This window comes from Trachypithecus francoisi, unplaced genomic scaffold, assembly GCF_009764315.1.
Source record: "Trachypithecus francoisi isolate TF-2019V2 unplaced genomic scaffold, Tfra_2.0 Lachesis_group15, whole genome shotgun sequence".
NCBI lineage: Eukaryota > Metazoa > Chordata > Mammalia > Primates > Cercopithecidae > Trachypithecus > Trachypithecus francoisi.
In genome coordinates this window covers 32184513-32203846 of record NW_022681460.1, presented here as the reverse complement: position 1 = coordinate 32203846, position 19334 = coordinate 32184513, and the positions used below count along the sequence as shown (strand labels likewise).

Here is a 19334-nt window from a genome sequence, read left to right as displayed (position 1 = left end):
TTTGCAACCTACATTTCCCAGACTCCCTTGCCAGCTTGCTTGCTGTTGAGTTTTACCACTGGGAGCACTGGCAGGAATTTGGAAGGTGAGAGAAGGGACTACTCTTATTTTCAGTTTCTGTAAGAACACCTCCAGCAGCAAAGGACAACTGTTACTCCATTCTCCAACTTCTTTTGTCACTTTCCACACCAGTCTTGCTGTTACCTCTCAGAGAGAACAGCTTCTGGGCAGGGCATCCTAGTTAGATAGAGTACCCCTTGTACCACTTCTTAACCTGCTGGACTTTGTTCCCTTAGTGGTTTGACCATCCTCCATTGGACACCTCTTCATAGGGATTCAAACCTTAAGCTACAGGGCCATTTGTGGCCACCTTCTTAGAGGTTAGAGCATCCCACCACATGGACCTCTTTCACCCTCTTCCAGGCATAGCCCCATAATGCTTTTCTTCAAGCTCCTAGCTTTTCAATAACAGACCTCTTTCATTTTGTTCCCCTGGTCCTGTGGGTCATAGTGTTTCCTGCAACTATTAATCTCTGGATTATTTCAGGCTTCCTGTTCTGTGTTCTCTGCTTTCCAGTGTCTGTGTAACCAACGTGCTGTATTACATCTCCTGGGTTTGAATTCTGCATTATGGTTTCTGTTTGTCTCATACAAGTAGTTTTTTGTTTTCTAAGATAAAATAAAAAAAAATTAAAATAACTGGTAGCTGGGGGTGGAGGGATTAAAAAAAATTTCAGGCTGAGCATGGTGACTCTTGCCTGTAATCCCAGCACATTTGGAGGCTGAGGCGGGAGGATTGCTTGAGCCCAGGAGTTCAAGGCTGCAGTGAGCTATGTTCACACCACTGCACTCCAGTCTGCGTGACAGAGTGAGATCTTGCCTCAGAAAAAAAAAAGTTTTCATAATTCCTCTTTCTCTGTTACTTCTTTAGTCTCATGCCATACCATTTTCCTGCTTTATCTTTACATTTCAGTATTCTGAACCTTTTTTAGTTACCAGAACATTGCTGCATTCTATCTTGTCTGAAGGACATTGCACCTACTAGTCTGTGTACTCCAACCCTCCCATCCCTCATTTCTCTTCCTGTCTCACATTACAAACTATGCTGGGTTGACTCCTACATACTGAATGTGAGGGGTAGTATACTGTAGAGGGTGTATAAATAAACTATTGTCTAAGTTTGAATATCAGTGTTGCTGTTATGCCAGCGTTATGACATTGGGCAAGTTACTTATGTGTGTCTCAGTTTCCTCATCTGGAAAATGGGGATAATAATTTTACTGACCTGGTAAGGTTATTGTAAGGATTAAATGAGTTAATAAATGAGTTAAGAAAAGTGCTCTTTTCTTCAGAACATAGTAATTGCTCAGTAAATGTAACCTGTTGTTATTATCAGCTATGCATGAATTCCTCTGGAATGCTTTCCCTGATCTCCAGACTCTGACAGGTTCTACCTTTGTAGGCTCCTGTAATAGCTTCTACTTCACTGTTCTAATATGTATTATGGTTGGAATTATTTAATATCTTGTTTTCTTGTTAAGAGTGTAAATAATATGAAGTTGAGAAGAGAGTCGGTGCCGTTTGCTGTTTTAACCCTAGCATCTAATACTGCCTGGCATCTAGACTGGCTCCATTTCGGCCCTTCAACTTTTATTTAAAAAATTAATTGATTAAAAAATTTAAGAGAAAAGCCATAATAAGTTTGATAGGGGTTAGGAAAAATGGATAGAGGTAGAGATGGTGGTGAAATAAATCAATATAAATGATCAGCTTTTCTGTTTTTATTGCCCATCAAAAAGCTCTAGTGTGGAGGCTCTACGATAGGAGAAGAGGAATGTCTGTTGTTTTGAAGCCTCTGTAGTACAGAGAACAAGATTAGAATCCTTTCTTAATTCATTGCCACTTTGCAAAGGGAAAATGTTTCTCTGGGTCTGATTATAGACTACATTTCTGGCTTGGTAGCTTTTTTCCCCCTTGCAGCTTTAACTTTGCCCCCTGTGTCTGAAAGCAATTTGTGTTTATTTCTAAAAATTTTGAAAATACAGAAAAGCATAATGAGGAAAGCAAATATCATTGATAATTCTATTACATAGAGATGGGGCAGCTCTTAATATTTTGGTATAGGCTTTACTTTCTGTATTTACGATATACACACAGTTTTATCCTCCTCCTTTCCCCTGTCGTTATTTCATCTATTCTGGTTTTAAACTTGCTTTTTTCCCACTAGGTATATTGTAAATCTCTTTCTGTATTAATGAATATTTTTATCATTGTTTTAAAAATGCTTGAATAGTATGCTTTTACATGAATATGCAATATTTATTTTACCTATTTGCTGAATGATGGACATTTGAGTTTTTATTCTTTCACTGTTATAGAATATTATGATGAACTTTGTTGTACATACAGCTTTGCTTATTCTTTCACTGTTACAGAGTATTATGGTGAACTTTGTTGTACATACATACAGCTTGGCTTAACAGATATTGAGTGCCTTCCTTTAGTGTGTATTCAGATAGACTGTGCAAGATACTTAAGCTGTGGGAAAGAACAAAATAGATATGATTTCTGCCTTCATAGAGTATAAGATAAATTCCTAATTTGATGATCAGAGTTGGGTCTAAATTGGTGTTAACTTTAAATTACAAGGAGTTTAAGGACCATTTTACTCTCAGACTACTGGGAGGAATGTGAATTAGAACTCTAAGGTGGTATTAGTTACCATTGTTTTCCATCAGTTTTCCTTCTCTTTAATTATGTACTTCCTAATTTTATTAATGTATATTTGGTGGTTTTACTTAATTATATATCTCACATCTCAGTGACTGCTCTGAAAGATTATTTCCAGTTATGGTAGAAAACCTTCATTTACAGTAAAGTAGTCTATACATCTGGCTTTTCTTTAATCCATACACCTTTGGTATATATATGTTAGCATTTTCTATCTGGGAAATGTATACTGAATTAAGTTTTGCCTTTTAATGGGCATGAATATAATACAAATACCTATTGGTAATTCTGAATATTAAATTTGCAGTTGAGATAATTTCCTAATTAATAAATTATATTGCACCATAGTTATATACATAGTTATATACTGACAGTCTGTGAGGTAGTTGCTTCTTTTGAAAGAATCTGACTGCTTTCGAGGACTTCAGAGTGATGTGGAAATATTTCCACATTCCTTACATGAAATAGCTCATTACTTTTTGTTAGTATCACATAACAAAAGAACATATGATTTGGAATGACTGGAGTTCAAACAAAAAATCCTAGCCCAGAAACTTGTGTTCCAAAGCCTGAAAATTTATGTGTGCAGAAGAATCCCTAAATACCAAGTGCTAAATAATTTCTCTGGTGTTTCTGCAGATGCAAGCTGTGTTTCTCATAAGCTATCCTTTTTGTAAATTCCATCCTCTAAAATTTTTTCTTCCTTAGTCTTTTAAATCTGTTTATACGCATGTGTACATAGAGAGTATTTTCTTTTGATTGATACTCTACTTGATTTAAAAGCAAAGGTCTGATACTGAGACACACACACAGGTGTGTGTTTGTGTGTGTCTATGTGTGTGTAAAATAAATGTATCTTCACCCTGGGATAATACCTATTCTACTTAAGCATTAAATTTAAAATTCTCAACTTCTGGGCAGTCAGTGAAAGGGGAAATATAGTTGCAGTTATCATTATTACATGATCATAAGAGTAAACCATTTCTTTTTTCTGAATTCTAACATTTATTAGCTTAAGTGAGCTTTTCTCAAATTGTAAGTATAGAACACCAATTCTGCCAAATTTTAATGGACTAAATAAGAAGAACAGACTTATTTATATATTTTATCATAACTTTAAATATCCTAATATATATCTTGACTTTCTAAGAGAAAGATACAGTGGTTTCCTAACTTATTTGCCTTGAAATACCCTTTTGGTGAATATCAACTTTGCAAAATGCCAGCCTAAGTCCTTAACAACATGATGGGTTGTGCGTCTTCCATGCCATTTTTGCAGACGATGTCATCATTGCTTTTTATTTGATCTTCCCTTTTGTTGATTTAAATTCTTTTTGAAACATAATCCAAGGCAAAGGTAGCTTAGATTTTTTCTATACATCAGGAATTGCTGCTTTTGAAAAGCATGTGCCAGAGGGCCTTGGGAACTAAGTATTCCTGTTGTCTGTATGCCGTCTGGCCTGGCATTTGGTCTAGGAGTCTTTCAGATACACTGTCAGTCCAGACTGAGGCTGAATTTATTTTTCCTAATGAAACGTGAGTCCCCACACTCCCCATCTACTAGGGCTGCAGCTTTTATAGCAAGGGCCTGAGCTCTCCATCTGCTCCCCAGACACCTGCTGGAACTAATTATCATTATTATTAAAACTCTAAAACAATTTTTCTATTATGTTGCCTTTTTTCCTTTCCTCTTTTTTCACTTTTTTTTTTGGAACTAATTATTTTGGAAACAGCAAAGAACAACATACTTCACAATCTAATCCGAAAACACAATCTAACCCTTTGGTTTTCCATGCTGCTCTTTTCCATTTTGTTTGTACACCTGTTTTCCCTTAATCAGCTCTCCTATTTCTCTTCACCTATCCTAAACATGTGCACTTTGCTCTTCAGAACATCGGTTTGTGGTTAGCCAGTTATCCACTATTATATTAGCTTCCATATATTCTGTTAGCTTGCATCTCTTCATTTAATATTTCTTCTGTCCCCTAATCTTAACTTGATTCAGCTACATCTTTCAGTCATTGCTGCCTTTTTTTTTTTTTTTTTTGGACATACCTTAGGTACTTTGCGGGTAGGTGGTTGGACTGTCTGGTCAGTGTTCTCTTTCATTTTCATTGGTACCTCCAGACTACTCTTCCTTCCATTCTTTCATTTAACACCAAACACCAAACAAGAACAGCCTAACAGAATGATTCTGTTTCTTAGAGGCTTATGTCTTTTAACTTTCTAATCTTTCATGCTGTGAATTTTTTCTCATTCTTTTAAGACTTTGGTTCCTGGATATAATCTTCATTTTCACCCTGAGTCTTCTTACTATCCATTTGGTAGCATAGCTTCCCAGACTGTAATGTCCTCAACTTTAATCCATCCGGACTTTATATATGGTGTGAAATAGAACTCCATTCTTGATTTGCTGATGGGAAATCAGTGATGATAACCTGACCGACCATTTGAAGAATGACAGGTTGTTAAGTGTATGAATTCCCCCATATATTGATTGAGTTTAAGAAGATAAGAGCTAATTGAAAATCTTATGGCTGTGTCTAAAAATATTTTAATTTTATAGTCATAAATGAGAAGAAAAATTGTACCTGATATTGTGGTATCTGGCTATATCATGATATTGATTCAAAGAGAGGGGTTAGCTGTTTTGCTAACAGGTATGGTAGAAAGAGCACTGGATAATTTAAAGTCTGGCAAATGGCAAATCACTTAATGTTTTTCACTGTTTTTTTCTGTTTTGAAGTGGCGAGAATAATACCTAATCCATATAGTTGTTGAGCTAATAAAATACATTTATATATGTGTATATGTGTGCTTCAATGTTTAAGATCTCATAAAAATTAGAGAACCATTCTCTGTTAGGATGGATTCATAAGGTTACTCCTGAACATCACATTATCTCCATAAAAAACTTTAATTTCCCTATACTCTATGTTTTCTATAGGAAATGAAAAAAGTTAAAAAAAATATTATTTGTGGGCTAGGCGTGGTGGCTCGTCCTTGTAATTCCAGCACTTTGGGCGGCTGAGGTGGGCAAATCACTTGAGGCCAGGAGTTCGTGACCAACATTGTGAAACTCCATCTCTACTAAAAAAAAGAAAAAAACAAATTAGCTGGGCATGGTGGCACACACCTGTAATTCCAGCTACTCTGGAGGCTGAGGCACAAGAATTGTTTGAACCTGGGAGATGGAAGTTGCACTGAGCCACTGTACTCCTTCCAGCCTAGGCAACAGAGCAAGACTCTCTCTCAGAAAAAAAAATTGTTATTCATGATACTTTAATCTGCATGATAGAGAGACTCTAGTGAACATTAGTCTAATGATGTTTAAGGTCTATGGAAAACCAGTTTGTTATTTCTCATGACCCTGTTCTTGATATTATACTGCAAATACTAGCGTTTTAATGTTTCGTTTACAGGTACATGATGTTGATTGATGGCACAAATGAAGTTTTTATGATTGATAGAGACAATTCAGTATTTCATGTTTCAAATTTGGAATTTCCATTTCGTAAAGATCTTCGTATGCATTTATCAAATACTCTCTTGGATGGTGTAAGTCGTATTTATGTATAATATAAAATTAAACATTGCCATTTTTCTTTTCCTTATAAGTAAATGTGTATTTCTATTGGTTAAGAAGTTTCACATCTAACTTTTTTTTTTTTTTTGAAATGGAGTCTCTCTCTGTCGCCCAGGCTAGAGTCCAATGGCTCACTGCGACCTTCGCCTCCTGGGTTCAATTGATTCTCCTGCCTTAGCCTCCCTAGTAGCTGGGATTACAGGCATGCGCCACCACACCTGGCTAATTTTTGTATTTTTAGTAGAGAAGGGGTTTCACATGTTGGTCAGGCTGGCCTCGGACTCCTGACCTCATGGTCCACCCGCCTCGGCCTCCCAAAGTGCTGGGATTGTAGGTGTGAGCCACCGCACCTGGCCAAATCTAACTTTTATTAGGATGTTAAATTTCATTTATTTCTTATGTGTGCTTACACTGAATTAAGGTCCTTTTGAAGAGGGATCTGCCAACTGAATCTTTGAACATAAGTAGGACTTTGAGATATTTTCTTTAGTGGAGAAACTTGTTAAAGATGGAAAGGGTATTAAATGATTCCTCTGGTCAAATATGTATACATATGGATAGTTACATAATTTTGCATGAAGAGAAACAAATGTTACATGTGGTTAGTAACTTATCTTTTTTCCCCATACTTAGCAATATGTTTTGGACGTCTTTTTCACATAAATGTCTGAATGGTTTACCAATGAATATATAGAGACCATGAATTGGGGCTTCCAAAATATCGTGATTGTGAAAATTGTAGGGTTAAAAAATTACTTGTTAAAAATATGACCTCTTCCAAGAGCGTATCCTAGACCATATGAATTGGAATCTCCCAGGGGCCTACATGTTCGTACAAGTGACCAAGTGATTGTAATCAGGCAAGTTTGAGAAACAGTTCTGTAATTTATTGAACCAGTCCCCTTTTGTTGGACAGTTTGATTTTTGTATTTTTTCCTGTGTCTAGTAAATTTTTATTCCTATAACAGCATGTGTAACAAAATATCACTTTCTAATAAAACATAAATATATATATAATAAAACATATACACACATATGTACATGTATATGTATCTATATGTATATAGATTTAACTATCATCTTATAGTTAATGTGACTGGCAACCTTGCAGTTGTATAGTACATAAAAGTCGTAGTCATTTGTGGCAACTCTGGTAGTTGGTTCATGGGAACAGCAGGAACATTTTAGTTTCTGTTATCTTTATTTAAGGTACTTTTTTTAGCATTATAATTAATAAAATATAAGAAAGGAAAAGAAGTAATAGCATTTGTCAAAGTTTAGTATAGTTTATAATTGAACTAATGTTTGTTGAGTGCCTATTATGAGTTGCTATACCAAGAGTATGGGTATTGCTTAGAGGTTGAGGAGAAGGCCTCACCCTTGAAACATTTTACTTAATTGAGTCAAGGGTGGAGAATGAATGGTAATGATGGAAGAGACCTTCAAATAAAACAATAACCCAAAGAGAGGTATATAAGTCCTGAGGTAGTTTAGAGGAGAAATAAATCATGTCTAGTTAGTCTGGAACTAAATATGTTTTATGTAGGAGTTGGCATTAGAAACAAAGATTTCTATAGAAAGATTTTTGATGGACGTGGGCTGAGGGCATTCTAGGTAGGAAATAATGCTTAAAAATTAGATATTTAACCATCTGCAGATTTAACTTAGCAATACTATTTATTTCACCTCAAACTTGGATAACTGAGAGCAGCGTAATAGATTCTTGTGAAGTTTTAAAAATAGCAATATGTTTCATGATGTCAGTTTACTTGGGCTAGAATTATAGTTGCCATATCTGTTTTTTTTTTTTTTAGTTAGTTAATTAAAACAGTCCTCGGTAGTTTCCTGTTTCTTCTACATTTTCATGTGCAAATTGCTTTTGTAAAATTCCAAATCCAAGAATAACTCAAACTACCTAATTGTCTGACTGTCAGATGTGAGCATTGAAGCTTTTGTTTTGCTTTGCTTAATTATGTTCTTTGACCTATAAAATGTGGAAAATAGGAATTTAGAAATATTGCATTAATTTACTTGAAACACATCAGTGAAATTTAATCAATTTAATATTGAGACTAAGATAAGAATATAGTGGTTAATCATTAAAGTTAATAGCAAGAATTTTGGAAAAATTCCATGTCTTTTTCAACTATTAATTTTTTATAAAACACTGCATGCGTATTACTGAAATTTTAGAAAGTCTGTACATTTAAAGTAGAGAAAATTAACAGTCAAGAAGAGATGACATTTTATATTTTGATGTTAAAAGGAAATATCCTTTTAGTAACTTTGTTGTGCTAATAACTATGTAACATGTATAACTAATATGTATATAGCTGACATTTAATATATGTTGTGTATCTGGGGTTCTGTTATTCCTCTTCAATCTGAAGAACTGCTTTCAGGATTTCTTTTTTTTTTTTTTAATTTAGTTCTTTTTTTTTTTTTTATTGAGATACAATTTACATACTATGAAATTCACTATTTTAAGATGTTCAATCCAGTGGTTTTTAGTCTTTTCACAAGGTCATATAATCAATACCACTATCTAATTCCAGAACATTTCATCACCTATATGGACTATGATGGTTAGAACCAACAGGGCCTTATATGAAAGATTTCAAGGAATAAATTACAGAGATGAGCATTGAAGGTCCATGGGTTTTGAAAACCCTTCAGTGGTTCCCTATTACTCATAGCAAAAAAGTCAAACTATTCAATATAATATTCTTTATATCTGAAGCATGCCTGTGTCTTCAGTCTCATCTTTGATTGTGATTGCTAATCACAAACACTGAGCTTTGGACAATTTACCCCAAGCCATCTTTTTTCATGCCTTTGTTATACCATTTGGCCTATCCACTATCCTGCTGGAAAATATACTCTGCATCTTTCAGGATGCAGTTAATGGTCATGTACCTTACTACCAAACTTTCTCTTATTCTTCAAGTAGAAATAACTACACTCCTTCTACTTAGGCTTAGGTAATGCTTTCTTACAGCAACAAAATATATTTTTACTAAATCAGTGTTTTTTTTTTTTTTTGTAATTTTAGATGGTTGTACATGGAATTTCTGTTATAAAATTAGATAGCAAGAAAACCTACCTGGTTTCCTAGTAAGAATATGAGGAAAGAAAAATAATTTTAGGTCAAAAACGTGTTAACAATTAAAAATTTTATGTAATACTGCATTTTACACCTGTAGTCATCCTTTAATGTCCTTATCTTGTTCTGTTATACTGTAGATTTTATTTTAACTTTTTAATGGCTATGGTAGATTTACAGTGATTTGTTCATACTCTCTTGCCCTATTCCCTTTGATCAAAGCCTAGTAAAGTGGCATGAAACCAAGAAAGACCACTTGGCTCACTTGGGAATTCGATCTATAATGGGGGTGCCATTTATTGTCATAGATTTTATGATTAAAGTAATTGGCACATAACAAAATTTAAAGCATTAATGATTAAACAAAAATATTTTTAAAAAGGATTCTGACTTTTAGAATTTAAAATTTGTAGTCTCCCAACCCTTGATTGTTGCTTAGTAATTCAAGCATAAAGCCAAATGTGGCATAGAAATTCAAATATGAAAAATATGATGAGATACTGTCAGGTGATTCTATTTCAGTATAGAATAAATGCATGATGGGGATGGGGGAGCTAGCAGTTTATATGATCTGGGTACAAGTGTGTTCACTTTGAAATTTCATCAAGTTGTATATTTATGGTTTATGTGCTTACAGTGTGTATGCTATATTTCAGTCAAATTTAAAAAATTGTATTAAAGTATGAAGAAACTTATCTTCTTTTCTCTTTCAAGGAGATGATTATTGACAGAGTAAATGGACAGGCTGTTCCTAGATATTTGATATATGACATAATTAAATTCAATGTAAGTACCTATAATATATAAAATAAAAGTTATTACTGAAATAATGGATGTGTTTTTGACAAATAGTCTTTGATACTGCCTTAGAGACAATAGGAAAGAAAATTTATGACTCAGGTTACTCACTGGGTACCTTTTTGTTAATCCTTTTATATCTCCTTTTCTTTCTCTTATTGTTAATTTTCACACATTTCTTTGTTTTAGGTTTCTTTAACTTGCAAGTGAGTAAAGAATAATGGCTTAACTCTGGTAAAATAAGACAGCGTTTCATAAAATGAAAATTTCTTCATTTCAGTTATCCTGTACTTGATTTTTTTTCTTGTAAATCTCATGAGTTTATTTCTGTCACCAAAATAGCAACAAAACAAAAGAGAAACTTATTATGAGCTGTTCAGTGGGTAATAAATTACAGTATTAATTCAGGTTATTAAAAGGCATTTTTTTCCTGGAAATTTTTAATGCACATGTCTTATTTTTTGATTGAATTTCTGTATTTAAAACACAGAGCTTCAAATTTAAGAGCCTCAGGGCCAGAACACACCAAGTTTTATTTTGTTCTGATTGACTACTGTATTCCTCAAAAGTAATGCTTTCGAGAATTGGCTTGATCTTATCACAGATCTTGGAATAACATTCATTGGCCTGTAACTAGATATAAGGGGTGGGGTGGGGGAGTGGCTTTATTTCTTTGTGAATAGGGAAGTTCTCTCTCCTTTAACTCTTGACACTGAGCTCTGCTTTAATACATGTTCAGTCTGGGCTTACTCTCTCTTCTTAGCTGAGTACTCTCTCTTAGATAGCAGTTTTCTAATACTTTTTAAAAATATGAAAAATTTCACCATATACAAGAGCCTAAAAAGTAGTATAAGGAATAACTCATGTACTGACCAACTGGATTTGTTAAAATTTCATACTTTTGGTCCACTTTATTTTTAATAAGATGTGATTCAGTACGAATCCAATAGAAGTTTCTTAGTTACACCTCTCTCCTATTCTCAAATCTCTTGCCCAGAATCAGCCTCTATCCTAAATTTGGTGTTTATTGTTCCCATGAATGTTTCAGACACTTTTACTATGTGTGTATCCATAAAATATATATGATATTCTTTTGCAAGGTTTCTAGTGTTATGTATATGTTATTGTACTGTACCTTGGCTGACCTTTGCTCAACAAGATAATGTTGAGATTTATTTGTACTAATACATCTAGATTTAGTTCATACACTTTAATTACCATTGAGTGTTACATTGTATAAATATACAGAATTTATCCTTTTTCCTTTTGATGAACATTTTGGTTTCCATTTTTTGCTTTTATATTACTACTGTATTGAACAATTTCATATGTTTTTTTCTTGTGCACACATGAAAATTTTGCCAGGACAGTTGTTCTCATTCTTGGAATGTAATTACCTGGGAAGTGTTTTTAAAAACTCTATTCTGTCATATATATTATATCATGGAGATTGTGATTAAATCAGCATCTTCAGCTGTATTATCTACATTGCTAAATTTCTCTCAGAAGTAATTGTTTCAGTTTGCCAAAGTTGGTTTTATCAGACATTTATATTATCGCCAATTTGATGTGTGTGAAATGATATCATCCTGTTTTAATTTGCTTTTCCCTGATTACTAACAAGGTTTAACATATTTCTTATTTTTTTTTTTTACTTGTTTGTAATTTGTATGATTTAATTGCAAGTTTGTATAATCTTATATACAATCTTCTGTTTTTTCTATTTGGTTGTCTATTTTTTTTCCCTGATTACCAATGAAGTTGAACTTATTTCTGAGGTTTGTTTTTATTTGTTTGTATTTTTCTTTTGTAACTTAATTGCAAGTTTGTTCTATTTGGTTTTCTGTCTTTTTTTTTCTTTTTAATATGTAGGAATCAATTATCTTTTCTGGATTCTAGTACTTTCCTGGTTATATGTGTGACAATATGTTTTCCAAATCAGTGTTTATTGATGCACAGAAGTTTTAAATTTTAATGAAATCAATCTCATCAGACCTTCCCAAATATTGTACTTTTTGTTTTAAGAAATTAATCTATATTTTATTCTAAAAATGATTGTTATACTTTTTGTCTTTAGGTCAATAATTGTTTATTCAGTACATATTTATTGTGTGCCTATTACCATATTTCGTGATTTTAAGTCACATATATTTTTACATTTCTGATATTGGGCTGCATTTATAATTGAAAATATTGTATATTTAATTCTTTAATTTACTATGGAGCCTTTATGGATGATTAACAACATTATTTATTTTGTATCACGAAATCAGGGCCACTGTTAGAAAAATAATTTTTTTGAAATAATATTTAAAGTCCTTTCAGTCCCTTAGTTTATTAACTTGTCCAGAAAGAATTTCATCAATCATCTTTTTTTTTTTCACCCTCTGACTCTCAGCATTGATCATCTTTTATATGTCAAGTACATATGTACTGGGTATACAAAGATGAATGAGACATAATTTCTTGACTTTAAAGAATTCACATGCTAGTGTACTGGCTTCCAAAGAAGGCCATTTGCACAGCATTTCATTGGAATTTGGGAAGGACATAGGAGAACTTTAAAAAGAAATTTAATATATTATTTTGTCTGTTTTATAACATTTTACGTTAAAAATGTAATATTTTATAGTATTTTACAGTTGTATATGTATACACATTTTAAAAAAGTATGCATTTTTTAATGTATTTGTTAGGATATGTGTTTAGATTGGATATAAAATTAAAGCAAATTTGCAGACTATTATGGATGAAATGGAAATGTAAAGAAATAATTACAATTTTAAAATCATAAACATAACAAAGGTATATAAAAGATACAGTGGTATTAGGGAGGTGAGAGTGTTTCAACTTCTCTGGCTATAGTTGAGTCACTGAAGTGTGGAACTGCAGACCAAGAAAGTGACACAAATTAGTTTTGAAGGATTGAGTCATGGAGGTGAGGAACGTGAGATGGCTTGTTAGCATACATTTTTTTTTTTTTTGAGACAGTCTTCCTCTGTCGCCCAGGCTGGAGTGCAGTGGCATGATCTCAGCTCACAGCAACCTCTGCCTCCTGTGTTCAAACAATTCTTGTGCCTCAGCCTCCTGCGTCGCTGGGACCACAGGCGTGTGCCACCACGCCCAGCTAATTTTTGTATTTTTAGTACAAAAATAGAAATACATGGGGTTTTGCCATGATGGCCAGGCTAGGCTGGTCACGAACTTCTGGCCTCAAGTGATCTGCCCGCTTTAGCCTCCCAAAGTGCTGGGATTACAGGTGTGAGCCAACTGCACCCAGCCTGTTAGTATACTTGATGGATGGTAAGGTGTGGGACATAGCAAAAAATGAGAATGGATTGTTAAGTAGAGGGCCAGATTACTTGAACGAGGCGTTTTAACTTAGTTCTTTATGTAATAAGGCATTGTTAAAGGGTTTTCATTACAGTAATGATATGAACATACTTTTACTATTTTGAAAGATAGTTTAACTAGTGGCAGCATGGATAATGTTTTGAAGGGAGTAAGAACTGAAAACAGGGAGACAAGCTAGTCAATAATTATTGAGTGTTTCCTGTAGTCTCTTCTCATTGATTCAACACCTATCTGTTGAGAGCTTAACTTTGTTCATAGGCATTGTGGATTTGAGGGTGAACTTGCTTTCAGTCTATTCTTGTTGTTTGATGAATGTATGTATAAAGATAGAAAGCTTCTAGGAGGCAGTTTAGACATTTACTTATGTTTTAACAGTTGTTAGACTTTTTTTTTTTTTTTAAGAACAAAAAAGAGGACTTGTTTATTCTACTTCAATTTTATAGGTGTCTGAATTCTTTTAATAAATCTAATAAACAAGCCTAACATTTTAGATTTTTCAACCTTGTTGATGATGTTGATTGCATAGAAGAGATGACACATGGACTGTATGGTTATTTACTAGCATTTCCCCAATAAATATCCTTTACAGACAGTTGTATGCCTTTATGTAAAGAGAATGTGTGCTACCTCATACCTCTCACTCACTTTGTCTCACTCCTTTTTCTTTGCCAAATATCAAAATTGTCATCCTTCTAAAGTTGAGAAAAAGACATCCCCAAGGTATATTTAATGTTTACTCCTGAAGCAAGTGCTACCACCCCATGTAAACGTTAGGTTGAGTAAAGTTAGGTTGGAGAATATACATTGGAGAAGAGGAAAAAGATAGAGGAAAATGTATGTAAGGTGTGTCCAGTTGCAAAGTAAAAAAGAAGAGTAGCTTATGTGCCTTTGAAGCGGTAATTACTAATTTGGATGATTACTGTCAACCAGATAATACGTTATAACTGAGTTTGTGTATGCCACATGGATAGGACGAGACTTACCCTCAATTCATACAAAAGTGTTCATGTTCTTTCTGTGTCACAGTTCAAACCATATATGCTTTAAGAACACTCAAGGGAAAGTGTATTTGAGTAAGAGAACTATTTCTTTATAACTGTATAACTTTGAACATATTATGTAAACTTCTTCTGTGTTAGCTTCCAGAGTTGAGGGTGTATTTGATACATATCTTCTACTTGCTGATATATATAACATTAGCACTTTAAACAACAAAAAACATTGTAGGTAATTGTGCTACTTATTTTGGTGTGTTACTCGCTTGTACTTTTCTGAATTCTGTGGATTTTAGTTTTTATACTGTAATAGGTTACTGTTAAAGGGTTTTAACTAATTTATATACATAATAAAAAAGACTAGTGAGTATATATTTTTTTCTTTTAAGTGATTCTATACCTATAAATAGTGAGTATATTAATACTTTAATTCAGATGTGAAATTGCTAATTTTTTATTTTTTAAAATTTGGGGGTGGTGGTCTTGCTATGTTGCCCAGGCTAGCATCAAACCCCTGGACTCACGTGATCCTCCCACCTCAGCCTTCCAAAGTACTAGGACTACAGCTATGAGCCACTACACCCAGCCTAGATGTGAAATATTTAGATCAACTTACAGTAGAATTGTGCCACTTTCTCATACTGTTTTATACAGTTGTATTTAAAAATAAGTCTCTTTGTGTGTTTAGATAGTTCTATTGTTAGTCAAACTAATTATTAGGGTTGGTATATATGTTTGTGCAGGCTGTGTGCTGGGTAACTCCAGAGGATGCTGTTTACACAGACTATTATGTACATTGTGGCAGCCTTGATAATTATGCTGATAAAATAGTTGTTAGTGTGAAATTTAACTAATTCTTTATTTAATTCAGTCACAGCCTGTTGGAGATTGTGATTTTAATGTTCGTCTGCAGTGTATAGAACGAGAAATTATAAGTCCTCGACACGAAAAAATGAAGACTGGGCTTATTGACAGAACACAGGAACCATTTAGTGTCAGAAATAAGCCATTTTTTGACATCTGTACTTCAAGAAAGGTAAAAATTTACTTTTTTAAAAATTAGTGCTTATAATGTCTCATAATTCAGCTTACAAAATGAATATGAATGACATTTTGCTGCCCAGTTGTCTTGACTCTGTCAGAAAATACTCGAATTGGGCATAGCACTGTTTTGGCCAAACATGGTACGACTCCTATTCCTAGGCTTTTTCTCTTGAGTAAGATTCTCAATGGTGGCACCTTAAACTAGGTTGTTTCCGTTTTTCTCATAATAGCTTTTGTTTCATGGTCATTGGTCATACTGTGTCTTTTAAGAAGCTATAAACAACATAGAACTGTATTGAATGAAAATCATTAGGCCTGCTCCTACACATCCTGAAGGTACAGTGTTTGGTACGTACTCTTATTAAAAATATACATTTATATCTCTCTATCTCTATACCTATATATATATATAGATATATATATGTACACGTACACATACATTGAAGGTTTTCTTTTAGTATTTTTGTTGTTTCCACTTAAAATGAATCATATACTAAGGCCAGGTGCGGTGGCTCATACCTGTAATCCTAGCACTTTGGGAGGCTGAGGCAAGCAGATCACAAGGTCGGGAACTCGAGACTAGCCTGGCCAATATGGTGAAACCCCATCTCTCCTAAAAATACAAAAATTAGCCACGTGTGGTGGCAGCTGTCTGTAGTCCCAGCTACTCGGGAGGCTGAGGCAGGAGAATCGCTTGAACTCAGAAGGTGGAGGTTGCAGTGAGCCAAGACTGTGCCACTGCACTCCAGACTGGGCGACAGAGCAAGACTCCGTCTCAAAAAAAAAAAAAGAATTATACTACATATTCCAGGATGTTGCTTCTTTTTGTTTTGTTTTGTTTTTTCACTTAACAGTATGGCTTGGAGATATTTCCATGTCAGTGCATAGAGATTTGCCATGTTATTTGTTAAGTGCTGCATGGTAATGATAGTAAAGATGTACTATACATTATATTATAATTGATGGGTTTTTAGATTGCTTCTAGTCCTTTGCTATTACCAGCACTGTTTCAGTGAACGTTTTTTTTCTATGGGTGGATATCTCTTCAGGGTAAGTAGAATTTTTGGTTTAAAGATTATGAGTAATGTTAGTAACTACTGCCAAATTCCTTTCCAAATAAAGCAATTTTGTCTCCAGCAGATGAGAGAGCTCATTTTCCCATTGCCAGCATCTTTTTCTTTTTTCTTTTTTTTGATCTGTAGGCAAGGCACTGTATTGTAATGGGAAGGTGAGTATGAGTTTTTTTTTTTTGAGGCAGGGTCTCACTCTTGCTCAGGCTGGAGTGCAATGGTGCCATCTTGGCTCACCACAACCTTGACCTGCTGGGGTCAAGTGATCCTCCCACCTCAGCCTACCGAGTAGCTGGGACTACAGGTGCATACTACTATGCCCAGCTAATTTTTTTGTGTTTTTCTAGAGACCAGGTTTCCCTGTTTTGCCCAGGCTGGTCTCGAACTCCTGGGCTCAAGTGATCAGTCTGCCTTAGCCTCCCAAAGTGCTGGGATTACAGGCATGAGCCACCATGCCTGGCCAAAAAGTTCATTTTTATGTAGTTAAATTTGGCAATATATTTCTTGCATCTTCTGGTTTTCTGTCTTGCTTAAGAAGCCCTTCATCTCTAAAATGTTTTTATATTATGTTCTGATATTGCTATGATTTTGTCTGATGATTACATTTAGATGCTCTATTTTTACTCTTTCATTCCTTCAGGGAATTGTCTTCTGTTTGCATAGTCTATTTAGCATCCAGTTTCTTTTATTCACTGTCTCTTCTTCATGCCCTGTGTTCTCACATGAACATACTAATTCTGTTTATGTCTCATCTTCTCCATTTTCCTTTTCATTCCCTTTTTTTTCTTTGTTCTCTTATTATTTTTAGTGTCACTAATATGACTACTATTATTACTGGTACTACTGTTACTGCTGCTGCATAGTTTGTTTTCAATGGGATATTTACCAGATCTAGTGTTTAAAAGCAATTGTACCTTGGTATATCTGCTTTTTTAAGACATGACATATAAAGTACATATTGACTATTTCCTAAGACTTTTCTCCATTTCTCGTTTGTGCTTTTGGTGAGATTCTTATTTCTTTGTATATAAATTATACAGTGTGTTCTGTGTGCCTGTTATGTGTTAGGATGTCTGATTTATTGAACTCACCTTTTAATTTGTTTTTCTTCTCTGACTTTCTGTTTTCCTTTCTTCCCTGTTTTGTAATTTCTCCGCAGTTTTGAATATTTGTGAGACATTCTTGCTTTTGGTAGTGGTTAACTTTCTTAGCAAACCTGATTGGTGGTTCTAATTCACAGATATGTTAGTTGGCAGTCATAAAGCTCTGCTCTCCTTATCAGAATATAAATGTATTTTGAGCCTGCATACCACATGGTCCCATGCTTGATTGTATACTGATAAACATTTGAAATGTTTTAAAAGTTTTAGAAAGGATAAGGAGGCACATTTGGCATTCACAAGAAGGCCAGCTGGCTATTTCTTAAGAAGCCTGAAGGGATGTTATACCTTTTGTGAAATTTGTCATATTCCAGAATCAGGTATGTAACTTTACAGATTCAGAAACCTTGGGAGCCATTTGCTCTTTTTTATATTTCTGTATTGTGAGTTAAATTTATAGTTCAGCTTTGATACTGGGTTATGAGTACTTTTACATGAAAATTGCATGTGGCATCCAAGAAGTTGCGTTATGGTGGGATTTTACTTTCAAACCAGTGTTTTATATGCCTGGTTTAGGGCATTTGAAAAATTGGTGGCCACGAAGAACCGTGGTCTGTTTATATTCAACCCAGGGAATAGTACCCAAATAATTTATATTTTTTGGGAGGAGGGTGGTTATGATAGAATTGTACAGAAATATAGCAACATATGCAATCATGTTTTAAACTCTTCACCTGCTCCTACTCTAGTCCACTTAGTTTGGTGTTAGTCTTTGGATATGATATTAGCTGTAAGTAATCCTAGCACTATTGAGTGGCTATCTTTTTCATTCAACAAATACAGAGTAATCATCCTACTTTTATTACGATTTTATGTAACACCTGCTCGGCATGGGAATTTTGGTTGACCGCTGCCACTGTGATCTTCCCAACTGTTCACTGCTTGCTTTTTGTGTCTGTTTTGGCAGCAGGATATTAAGGGGGTACCTACAAGAGCCTGTGTACTACTGTGCCGTGTCCAATAGGTTGGGTAAAGATAAAGTTAATATTTAACATCTGCTGTGTCCATGGTGGAAATCTATTAACTGGAACTATGTTCTCTTATGAGAATATTTTCTAAATTGTAAATACAGTATAAAAGTTGAGCAAAAGCCAAATTGCTTTGGTTTGTGTTCGTTTTTGAAAAATGAGTTTGACAGGTTGTGCTGTCATAATTCAGAGTTCAGCATTTAAGAAAATGTGTTTAGATAGTATAATTTCATTATTCAAATCAGTACTGCCTAGAAATATTTTCTAATGTGTAACATCAGAACTATTTTTTAGGGATTTGAAGCAATTATGTGGAACAACTTTTTATGTAGTTTTTCACTAGAAAGACAGTGATCTTACTGTGTTTTTCTTTATACTTAGCTTGTGTAATTCCTTAAAATCATAGGATATTTCTTTTTTAAAAGCAATTCTAGCTAGGCGTGGTGGTCCACGCGTGTAATCCCAGCACTTTGGAAGGCCAAGGCACTTGGATCGCTTGTGCCCAAGAGTTCGAGACCAACCTGGG

The 19334-nt window shown here is 34.2% G+C and overlaps 1 protein-coding gene across 3 annotated transcripts in view; it reads left to right on the top strand.

Annotated features, from left to right (window-relative positions):
- Positions 1-19334, top strand: part of RNGTT (RNA guanylyltransferase and 5'-phosphatase) — a 332775-nt gene that overhangs the window by 96586 nt on the left and 216855 nt on the right. For all 3 annotated transcript variants that reach the window (XM_033234571.1, XM_033234572.1, XM_033234573.1), the window contains exons 9-11: positions 6153-6288; positions 10134-10205; positions 15438-15602. In XM_033234571.1, the coding sequence (XP_033090462.1) occupies positions 6153-6288; positions 10134-10205; positions 15438-15602 (373 nt within the window). The remainder of the gene's footprint in view (positions 1-6152; positions 6289-10133; positions 10206-15437; positions 15603-19334) is intronic.